General features: G+C 36.7%; 1 protein-coding gene across 2 annotated transcripts; it reads right to left on the bottom strand.

Moving 5' to 3' along the window:
• Nucleotides 1-277: 277 nt before the first annotated feature.
• On the bottom strand, nucleotides 278-11,496 carry LOC127850517 (T-box transcription factor TBX18-like). Of its 2 annotated transcripts, none has more exons than XM_052383618.1 (8): nucleotides 10,550-11,496; nucleotides 8,636-8,735; nucleotides 8,188-8,304; nucleotides 7,423-7,579; nucleotides 6,307-6,438; nucleotides 3,506-3,570; nucleotides 1,223-1,332; nucleotides 278-847 (listed from the first exon to the last, which is right to left on the bottom strand). In XM_052383618.1, exons 1-8 carry the CDS (start codon nucleotides 10,965-10,967, stop codon nucleotides 312-314), a joined length of 1,635 nt encoding a protein of 544 aa, XP_052239578.1. In that variant the 5' UTR covers nucleotides 10,968-11,496; the 3' UTR covers nucleotides 278-311. The 2 variants fall into 2 exon arrangements, with proteins under 2 accessions (XP_052239578.1, XP_052239579.1); XM_052383619.1 differs by lacking the exon at nucleotides 10,550-11,496 and adding an exon at nucleotides 9,513-9,637.
• Nucleotides 11,497-11,571: the final 75 nt, after the last annotated feature.

The following is an 11,571-nucleotide window of genomic DNA, read 5'->3' as shown; positions in this document are numbered from 1 at the left end:
AGTCAGTCATTTTATGAATTTTTAACTTTTAACAGATACTTTATGCCTTCTTTCTAAGCTGTTCGGCATGTTCCCGTGCTATGTGTGTAATTGTTTATAGCAAATGTGTTAAATGTAAGCATCAGAAATGCCGCCTTTTATACATCCACTGTCTATTATCGTGTTTGATTGAATATTTGGAGCTAAAAGGAAAATTGTTAGCAGAAGTTCAAACAAAGCGCTCAAAACGAATTTTGCTGCCCAGAAATGTAGTATTTTGACTTTGGGTAAATAAAGATACATTCGAAATATATATTTTAAGACGAGCAATGTTACGTTGTACATAAGTTTAAAACAATTTCTCTGTCATCGTGTATTGAATCAAAGGCATTTGACACACTGTGTCCGAACTTATCGTGTTTCGTGTCGCTGTGGTTGACTGATTTCACTGATTGAGAAAACATCATATTATTTTGCATAGACGGGTATGATAGTAAACTTTTGTAATAAGCGTCCAGAATAAGTGGATCAATATGGGCGAACGAAGACAGTCTGAATGCTGGATGCACTTCCTGTATTCGCGTGGAGGGAACATAGACCGGTAATGTTTGGTTTGAGATGAAAACTGGACGCATTCCCTGTTTCGTATAATCGAAGCCTGCTGATAACGTTGAAAGAGGGCTGGTCGATTTTTTGTTGGTTTGCAAGCCCTGAGTTGAAACGGGTCCGCGAAACGCCGGGTACAATGTTGGTATAGATGGTGACCCTGAATAGCAGCTCCCGGATATATTTAGACATGCCAAGTTATGTGTCGAGTAGGACGATTGGCTAGCAGATATTGAAACGTGATTGTCTGTGGACTTTGCATCTGAAAAAAGTTTATTGTTTAGATAAAATCGCATGTAAAAACAAGCGGCCATAGTATGTGCTGACAATACATCGTTATCAAACATACTACTCGATACGAAATAATGTTATACTTTGCATTTACACAATGGCTGATATTGAATGCACTTGTATTTCAAATACTGAAAAACAAGTATAAGTAACAAGTGTTTTTTTCTCTCTATGCATACGTCACTCGCTACAATCAAGCTACAACAGAATATCGCTTTAAACAATAATCAATCAGGAAATCATACTTAAAGTAGTACAATTTACAATATTAACAACTTTGAATTAATCGTTCATATTATTGTGTGCCCAAATTGAGCACAGGTTTAAGGTCAATACATGGCATTACCTGTGCATTCCTCGTCCATCTCGGACAGTTTCCTTTTGAGCGGAGGTGTTAAGTTCTTTCTGCCGTCAAGAACAACTCCAAAGCTGGCCATCATGGCTTCCAGAGAACTTCTGTAAGCAACAGATATATAAAATATATGATAAATATGTCGCTGAAGAAATTGTGTACCGAAACGGGGTATTTAGTAACTACAGCTCATTGCTTTACCGTTTGATTTGCCAATTTAGTTAGAAAGCACTTAGTATGTGAAGCAAATCGCGAGTGTATTACTACGTATGTTGTTTTGAAATATGAGAACATAACTTTAGGTCAATCTATCGCCGTCTGGAATTGGTATGTTTATTATATTAGTCTCTTTCTGGAAAAACTGGGTTTGATGCATGTGCGTAATATGTCGTCCCATATTGGCCCGTGCAGTGCGCACTTGCTAATCATGGGCGGCAGTTTCCGCGTTAACTGGATTTACGTTTTGAAGAGTATTCCTTCAAACGGAACATTCCATAAAAGCGGAATGTTTATTCCCTGATTAGCCTGTATACACCGCATAGACTTATATGTGGTGAAACTTTTCCCACATTTATTAACCTCGGTTTTCTTCGGTGGCATAAAGGGGACGTAGGCAATATTTTATTTAACAGTCTCTATGACGTGCGCACGTCATAGCTATGCCGTGCGCACGTCATAGAGTTACATAAAGGGGGCATAGGCAATATTTTATTTGACAGTCTCTATGACGTGCGCACGTCGTAGCTATGACGAGCGCACGCCATAGTTATGACGTGCGCACGGCAATGGTCATAGCCTTGACGTGCGCACGTCATAGAAATAGTGAAATAATATAGCATAGGAAATATTTTATTTAACTACTTCTATGACGTGCGCACGTCATAGAAATAGTTAAATAAAAAATAAAATATTTCCTATGTCCCCTTTATGCCGCCGTAGTTTTCCCAGTACGAGGCTCACATTTTTAGGAAGAATCCTAGTACAACATGCATGTCATAACAAAGCTTCAACAGAGTATATAGTGTCATTTTGTTTTATTAATACAATAAAGTAAACTGTAAGTGTGTCCTATACGAACATATGATTAATCGGGACTTCATAACGCGTTTTTAAATTAAACAGTATTCCTGTGGTGAAAACTACTAACAAAACGTGCAAACAATCTGCAGACGACATTGTTTTGACATTTCAGATAAGATTTTGGATGCAATAGTGCGATATTTAATAAGTGGCCCGTTTATGGCCAAGACTCATGATAAGTTGACAGCTGTAATCAGCGCTCACACCACGCGCGCTGCGAGTTCTCACACGTTATCGCGAGATTATGACGCGCGATGATTGGTCCCGGCGTTCCCACCAGTGGGCACTGGGCTGCAGTCTCTTTCGCCGCGGGGGAACGTGGAAATTTAAAACTTGAATAAACAGTCGACAGTATGCATAAACGCCTTAAATTGCTTATTGACTACTTTTTCTTGTTTAAACCCCTTTTATAACAACAGAAAAGTAAATCGCTTTTCTTAGCTATGTAGGAGTTATTATTAGGACAAGTCTTTAAGTATGTTCATGTTGGTTGAACAAATATACATGCTGCATACGAATAACGTCGAATCGTATGATTTGGCACATTGCCTCGAATGTGTCCTTGTTTCATGAGCAATCTTGACAACCTACTCTCAGATAATTTGCTGGTTCCAAATATGCAAATGTACTTTTTTTTATAGTTCCCAACATTAAAGAAACATCCACTTAATTATAAAATATAAACGAAAATTTGAAGAACGAACAAACGTGTTCGATTTTCGTTATGATTCTTATTGAAATAAAACTAAAGCTAAATTATATATGATAATCATTCAACACACTTATGGAAAGTTTCACTCGTAGTAACTTAAACAGCTTGGAGAAAAGTTATACGCCGCCATAATCAGTTTTAAAGTAGTATGCGCAATATATGACTTGTTATCTGCAATTCATTCAGATTGGTATCCACCATACACGTTTGTTGAAGTGCAGAAAGTTATCATATCGTTTTGTCGATTAAAACTAGCCAATACATCTACGGTTGATGAGCCACAAAAAAGGTCCTGATTATAAATGAACGAACACCCAGTAGCTCTATATATACATGTAATATATATTTTTTGTGTATGCGATTTTATAACGTGCAATTATCACTGAACCGGTTTTATGCGAAATATTGGTTAAACCTCAGATGACTGAAAATTAATTATTTTATTCAGAGCAAAGTTTAAAGCCGGTGTATGGAAAAAATATTACCTGCATTTGCCTGCTTCTCGAAAACCCTTTGCAAATGGATTCCGTGCGATCTTCAAACGGGTAATCTGGGATATAACAAGGATGAGTTTATTAAGCTATAATAATGCTCAAGTGTAGGTTATCCCATTTAACCAAATACTAGTAATATACATTTGTTTGTAAGTGTGTGTTTTTTTAACGGGACAAAATCAATTTTCCAACGAAACACAACCCATGAATGCCTATAACAATGCGTTTTGAGTTAAACACTTTTAAGGAAACAGACAAACCTAAAACACAACTACTTTATAGACACCAAAGCCTTAGATGCGAAATATGTAGAAAAACGAACGCGACACTATATGGTCGATAGATTGTTAAATAATGAATGTTAGAACCATGCGCTAAAAGAGCACCACATGGAAGCACTGAATACAATGAAAATGTTGTAAAATCTTCAGTCGATGTTTTATGCCAACAATATTTATTTTACGTGCCCTTAAGGATATAAAAACAGAATCATAATATAAATGGAATAAAATACGCATTTGCTGATGTTATCAAAGTCGGCAGGCTTTTGAACATTGAAGTGCTGTTATAATGACACTTTTTCCCTAAAACAATGATAACGTATCTGCTTGAACCTTGCTTAAACAAATCCGAGCCTGCTGAAACACTTGGTTCTCGACACAAACAGCTCATTTTGATTGTTAGCGCCGAAAACGCATGCTACTTTCGGAAAACGACAATTTTATCAAATTCTGTAATGGTTTTATCAAACTTTAGAACAAACGGTTTAGTACTTGAGATAATTATTTTAGATATATAGTAGCGAAACACTTCAGACAGGCGACAACAATATCTTTTTGAAGATTTTCTTCAGGAAATCGTAGATTTTGTTAATCGATTAAGGTATTGGCGCTAATCCTGGTAGAACTCGATTAACGCAAACATCCGCCATTTTTATCGGAGTTGACTTTGATAACAACAATACTTTACACAATTAAACAAGCATTAACTGGTTTAAGAGCCCAATATGGATGGAATACACTTAAAAGTATCTCTGTGTCAACTCAGTGTTTGTTTTCGATTCGATTACGTTTGTCACTATAAGCAGAGAAGGGGCAAAGGTGGCATTTCAATGATTGTCGTATCGCTGTAATTTTATTGTCATCGTCAATTTGAATGCTATCCACCGGTACATGCAATCATTTCCTCGCATTCTATTTTGAACACAAAACAATATAAACGTTTTGCATTTCAACTACACGTACAACTAATGGTTTCACTTAAAACATGGGGGCGTGATTTTTCACAACCGTTTCGGTATAAATGATTATATTTGTATTTTTGATTTAATATGATTGCGTGGACCTATCATCGAACTATATTTCAGACATTCCCATGTATGTGAGATGCCTGACTGTAGTGGTCAACAACAAATAGCGAAACATATGCTTTGGCTGGACTCATGTGTAAAATATCAAATGATGTAAAGTCTTTAAAACCGCATATCAAACTTTTAATGTTTGACATCATAGGGTATGATTGGCGGCAACATGAACTAGTACAGGCAAATATCGAGCGCACGTGGTGTGATTTTGTATACTACAAAGGCTTCAAGTTTGGTCGGCTCATTTCGGTTTATTGGACATTGAACTGGCGCGACGTCTGGATTGCGACTTTCGAGACATCACGTGTCCGTCTGTATGGGTTACTTCCGTGCGACCTATGAAAGTACGCCTGTCTGACAATTTTAATATATCTTATACGTATCGCTTACAACTGATCATAATAAAGATAGTTGGCTTGATAAGACCGGTTATCCCATGTTATCACCTGAAATCACAGTGTATCACATTGAAGGTAAACGAGTAAATCGATTGTAGAATCAGGTGAGACTGAATTATCAGATCACACCATACAGGGACATGTATGTGTAAATAACAGTCAAATATTGCATCACTTTAATGATGTATTACACCGTCTGGCAGATCAGATGGTTGCAACTTAGTCTCTAATTTGGTAGCGTATACAAAACGCAACCATCAATAGATTCGAATCGTTAACATGCATCCGTTCGAGACGAGTATTCGGCTTCGATGACACAGTGGAACACAAATTATTATTTACCGGAATTGAGCACGATTATCCTGACAAAATCGTATTTCACCATATGAACATTAAATATCCACACGGCATGATTGTATGCAACCGTATGCTATCGTTTACCAATGCTGTGAAATTGACCCACTCAATCATTTATTGACATGAAGCAAACGTTCAAAGCACTGCCTCCTACATGTATAGTAGCGGTTTAACTCTTTTGCAACGTACTTCCTCCTGTTTTTTTGGCAGTTTGGTTCTAATAAGGATCTATAAATTAGCCGCTATCTTTAAAGACTGTGCTTCATGCATACTAGTATCGCCCCAGATAAGCCTGTGTTGTTCACACAATCAAACCAGAAAAGAAACTTTCTGCTTTTATGGTACTTTTAGTTGAAAGGAAGTGTAAGTCGGAAAGGGTCGTCCCAGATTAGCCTATGCTGTCCGCACAATCTAAGCAGGAACGAAACTTTCCGCTTGTATGGTACTTTTAGTTGAAAGGAAGTGTAAGTCGGAAAGGGTCGTCACTGATTATCCTTAGCGGGCTGCACAGTCTAATCTATGACGACACTAAACGCCCGTGCATTAAGCCAAGTTGTTCCAGAACGAGGCTCAAATGAACACATGTTTTAATAAGCAATGCTTATTCAAGTACATGCTGGTAGTTTACTAAAAGCACGGTCCCGTGCAAGAACACATTGTACATAATGCATTACCTCCTGGTTTTGGTACGCGGTGACTGCGATGAAAGATGTCTGAGGGAACGTAACGGAAACGCTGCACGAACTGTCGCCCTTGTCTGTGATAGTGATGCGCGGTTGGAACTTCTGCATCGACAGTAGGGATATCTGAAACATACAGCGGGATTTGTAGCGCGATATTTTCTCACGCAATAGAGTACAACTGTGGACTTGGCTGTTTTTCAGCATGTACAAATAGGTATTTTACTGTCGTGTCAATATTGGTGAAAACATTCTATGTTTGTAATGCTAGAGCATCCATTGGGGAGTTGTCGTATAAAAAGTATACATCATATAAATAAGATAATAGTTTGAAACAATAACAGGCATTAATATTGATAATAAGTCAAAATATATCATTACTTTGATTTTTAAATATTGTTATACGAGCTCTATGAACCTTAATCTCAAATGTAAAAACATATTAAAAACTTACATGTAATTAAATCATATGATTACATTTCCGTATGCATTCTAATAACACATGTACACATGCGAATATAGTTTTATCAAACATTTTGGTTATCAACTCTTTTCCTTTAAAGATTTCAGAATTATGCACAATACATTCTGCCATTGGCACAACTTTCAAGATAGTACGTTGCGTGGGATCCATTGATTGAACGCGACCTGCCCTGGTGCTGGGGCCTGGTTATTGTGGTGTATGATTCATAAGGTACAAACTGTTGATGTTAACGTTGATGGATTATGTGCAGACCTGTCCTGATGCAGGGGCCTCATTGTTGGTGAGTATGGTCAATTTGGTATGAATCTTTCTGGCTACGGGAGCGTTTTGTTTGTGAGTATATTTGATTTTGTACGAACATTTCCATTATCCATTGGGTAAGAATCTGTCTAAGAGCAGGTACCTCATTGTTGGTGATTTAGATGCATTGGGTACGAACCTGGCCGGGTGCAAGAGCCTCGTTGTTGGTGAGTTTGATCAATTGGTAATGAATCTTTCTGGCTACGAGTAAGTTTTGTTGGTGAGTACATTTGATTTAGTACGAACACGTCCATTATCCATTTGGTAAGAACCTGTCTAAGTGCATGTACCTCATTGTTGGTGAGTTAGATGTATTGGGTACGAACCTGGCCGGGCGCGGGAGCCTCGTTGTTGGTGAGTTTGATCTTCTCGAAGGAGACTACCTGCGCGCTGAGCACCTCCCCCGCCATCGGGGATTCCGGATGTTCGTACGACTGGTTCCCCTTCAGTGAGTCACCCACGCCAGCTACCATCCATCGGGAGCTGGAAGCATATACATGTATGTACACGAATGTTACCATAAACGTAAAATTAATGTACATATAGTTGCACTTTGCAAAAATTCAAGAAGCTCTAAGACGTGGTTTTTTTAACCAACGACGTTTTTTCTGCTTTGGCATTGTGAAGACACACGTCAAGCGGTTCGACGTAGGCGTCACGGTTCGACGAACGTGATACGATAAAGGGATTAGTTTCAAAGAAAAGGGTTCGTACTCTTCTTTGCAATTTTTTCTCTAATTATTTTGGCAAGTCAAACCGATATGAGCATGTCGACAATTGAAAACTGCGCTCAAAATGTATAAACAATATAGAATTTTCAGTTCAGTGCATTATAAATAAGGAGATATTTTTGCTTAAAAATATATGACAAACAAGTTCAATTAAGTTATTACACCGCAAACGTACGTAGAAATACATGTTTTATTATTATATTATTCTTGTTGAAAAGTTAGCCTTCGGCGTTGTTCAATGTGCATGTTCAAAGACGGCCATGATTATGAGTAATAATAGTTTCTGTTTTATTGGTATAGTTTCACATGCGAATACAACGTCAGCGAATGATTTGAAGTTAATGTAAAAAAAATCGCTACCTGTGGTACACGTATCTGTACTTGTGCTTGTCCACAGGCACAAAATCCATGGCGACCCGGTACTTCGTGAGTTTCTTCAAACCGGAAACCCGGATCCGAAGCGCGGGAAACATGCGTCTGCAAGAATATATGGTGTTATTTGTTCTATTCTGTATTTTTAAATTGCAATTACCAGTCTTGATATTATAAATAAAGCTTTAAATTTATATGTATTATAAAGCGTATTTTTCAGTTAACAGTTGATTTTCGCCATATTATTTTGTTATTGTTTAATGTAGTACCAACGACATAGCTTTTTTTCATATCTTTATTAACCTTATTTTACTGTGTAAGTTAAAACAATCTGTATTTAAATAGCTAATTAATGTAGATGTTATTTAACCTAATCGTAAGATCTTGTATAAGCGTCTTGGTTTATACAATAGCATAACAATTAATGTATAATTACCTTCCAGTCTTAGTGATGATCATCTCTGTCCCGAGTGAGTGAAATGCCTGCCAGAGTTCACCTTGACACAACTCCATCTTGATGACGTCACCATGTTTGTCTGCAACAGAGGTTAGTTCACGATTACATTTGTTATTTACTCCAAATACAATCACGAGTACACAGTTAATAATTTGTGTACGGTTGTTTTAATACCAAAACAACAGATACCTATAATCAACATAGTAAAGTTATTTTAACCTGCTCGAGGCATCGTTGCAAACGGACAATATTTTAATTATTGTTTTAATAATACACTTAAGTAGAGTAAAAGAATCGCACTGTCTTTTAAAAGTCCCCGAATACTGTGTATGTATTATTTTATAATACCACCCAAGGTTATGTAGCGATATAATCAAATAATAATTCAAAGCCTTCAGTACAACGTGTATATGTAATTGTGCAGTATTCCAAATTTTGAAATTCATATGAGCCGTGCTTTGGAAAAAATGGTTTGATGTTTTTGTGTACAGTATCGTTCAAGATAAGGCAATGAAGGGACCACACTATCCGTTTTAATGGAATTGTTTGGTTTTAGGAAGTCTCTAATACACCATTACCTAGTATGTGCGGAAAGTTTCCTCTCAGATTAGCCTGAACGGACTGCACAGGCTAATCTGGGACGACACTTTTCGCGCATGCAATAGGCCCGGATATCCCAGATCGCGGCTCACATATAATGCGAACAATTAATCATCGCCAAGAAACTGAACGCACATTACTAATGATGTTACGTGATTGACATGAAAGGTACAGCATGATAAACCCCATAATGTGTAAAACATTGGCAGTTTTAAAATTGCAATACATAATTAGCTTGTATACACGCAGTACTCACCTGTCATTGGGAAATATATCATATAGATCGCTTTAAAACACACTCGTACATTTAAATTTAAATCGACACTATTCAATGCAACAGATGTGAAATATCAACCACTTCATTGTAAATGCACATGTTACAACGATTAAAGGTTAGAGCCAATATATGCATTATAACATTTATAATAAATGTCAGAAAACATGACTATTTTCAAAACAAATTGTTGAGCGTTGAAACGTCGTTGCTCTTTTTCGGATATTTAATATCTCTGTATATTTAATGAACTTTGGCAATTCAAATTCACGAAAGTGTTATGTATCATACTACGTCGGGACAGTTACAGTGAGAAAACTGCATTTAAAAAATACATTTCGGGATATTTGACACAAGAACTGGTTCCATAAATGCGATATAACATGAAATACCAGTCTGGTTTACGTTAATGTATACATTACGCAAAATCATGCTTATATTTTTTAAACCGGTAAAGGACGAATTAATCCGTACATCTTTTAAAGATTATTTTTTCCATATATGTTGGGATGCATATCGAACATGCAAATTACATCTTCTGTTAAAAGGCATGCATTAAAAAATACACATGAAAAATAAAAATCAAAGAAATAAATTCTTATCTTAACTGTTTCACTGTATGCGCATTTATTTTCATGTCATCATGTAAATATTGCAGTTTTGCGCCATATTAGTAATTTATTTTAATTTTATCAACATAAACAAACTGTCTTAATTTGTTAAATAAAACAAGATATAAAATTAAATAGAAGGCTATATGAAGATCTTAACAGTAAGTTTTCTTATATACAAAACACAACTTCATTTAAAATACTCATAATCTCGAATGTATAAGTAATTAAACAATCAGTACATTTACAATGAAAATGTTGGTCTATTTAAATAATCGTCATTAATATTTAAGTATTTTTAGTTAAGTAAAATATCGAAATTCAATGCGTATTTTTTTGGAATTTCATTGTGCAACTCAATTTATAACAAAACGTTCAGAAATGTATGTAAACAATGTTCAAACCCACCCGTCGTTTCCACTACGGTCTGATGGGCGCATCCCGACTCTTCACCCATGGAAGCGCACAGAGACTCTGCGTCCTGGTAACGGGAGTGCCGACCATGAATTCCTTTTCGCGTCTCCTCACCACTTTTGTCAACTGTGTTGGGAGTGTCCGCAACCAGTGTCCGAGCGCGTCTTTCATGGGGAACCAGAAGCTCATCAGTAGAGTCGCATGGTTCCATCGATGGATTAGGCGGACATCCGTCCCTTGAATCTCCTCTAAGGTTTATATCATTCACAAGTCGCTCCCTGACTGTCGCTTCAATAGAATCGCCCATTTGGCTCAGAATTTCAGCAGCGTCCGCGGCCTCCCTTGCTTGCTGCTTATTGTTTAACAATTCATCAACGAAAAACGCGCGCGCTTTTGCACTGAGGCAAGCCATGTTGATCTATAATCGCGATATTTTTGTCTGCGGTTTATTATTCCTTTCTAACTGTTTGGCGATGGTTTTAACCAGTAATTAGATTCACTTACAATATCGTTTCTTCAAATATGTATGCGCTAATTTAAATTTGCAATAAAGTACTATTGCGCCCAACATGTTATTAAACAATAACATGTAATAGACATGTATACATTTGATCCGTGAAATGCATAAACAGTCAAATGTAGTCGCTGTCAACCGTTTTATTGAATGCTAAATATCAATAATTTATATGAATTCAGTCGTTTAGTCGATTACAAATTTAAGTACACGCATCCCATGTTTAAGAATGTAAACCAAAGCAAATTCATTTTGTTTTCGTAGAAAAATTCAAAATCATGTTCTCAAACCAATTAACAACCCACGATTGAGAACGAATCAAAATCAAAATACCGGTATCAACATTTTCACAGACAATAACCCCATATCTTTCAAACACCAATGATAGGGCGAAAATCTCTTGTTTTAGTAAATTTGAGAGTAATTCAAATGATACATTATCTACGACGGTGTGAATATTTTCAACTCGAACAGTTGTCCGTGAGACTTTGGGACCGCCTCT

Source organism: Dreissena polymorpha, chromosome 11 (assembly GCF_020536995.1).
Source record: "Dreissena polymorpha isolate Duluth1 chromosome 11, UMN_Dpol_1.0, whole genome shotgun sequence".
NCBI lineage: Eukaryota > Metazoa > Mollusca > Bivalvia > Myida > Dreissenidae > Dreissena > Dreissena polymorpha.
The sequence above is the reverse complement of the archived record's forward strand: the minus strand, read 5'-3'. Positions and strand labels throughout refer to the sequence as shown.

What these genes read in the sequence shown, in the direction of transcription:
- LOC127850517 (XM_052383618.1), bottom strand. Translation starts at nt 10,967, where the DNA reads ATGGCTTGCCTCAGTGCAAAAGCGCGCGCGTTTTTCGTTGATGAATTG. An exon ending in CGAGAAGCAGGCAAATGCAG is followed by an intron (nt 1,333 to 3,505) that starts GTAATATTTTTT and finishes TGTTGCTTACAG; the next exon opens with AAGTTCTCTGGAAGCCATGA. An exon ending in GATGGACGAGGAATGCACAG is followed by an intron (nt 848 to 1,222) that starts GTAATGCCATGT and finishes AACTTTTTTCAG; the next exon opens with ATGCAAAGTCCACAGACAAT.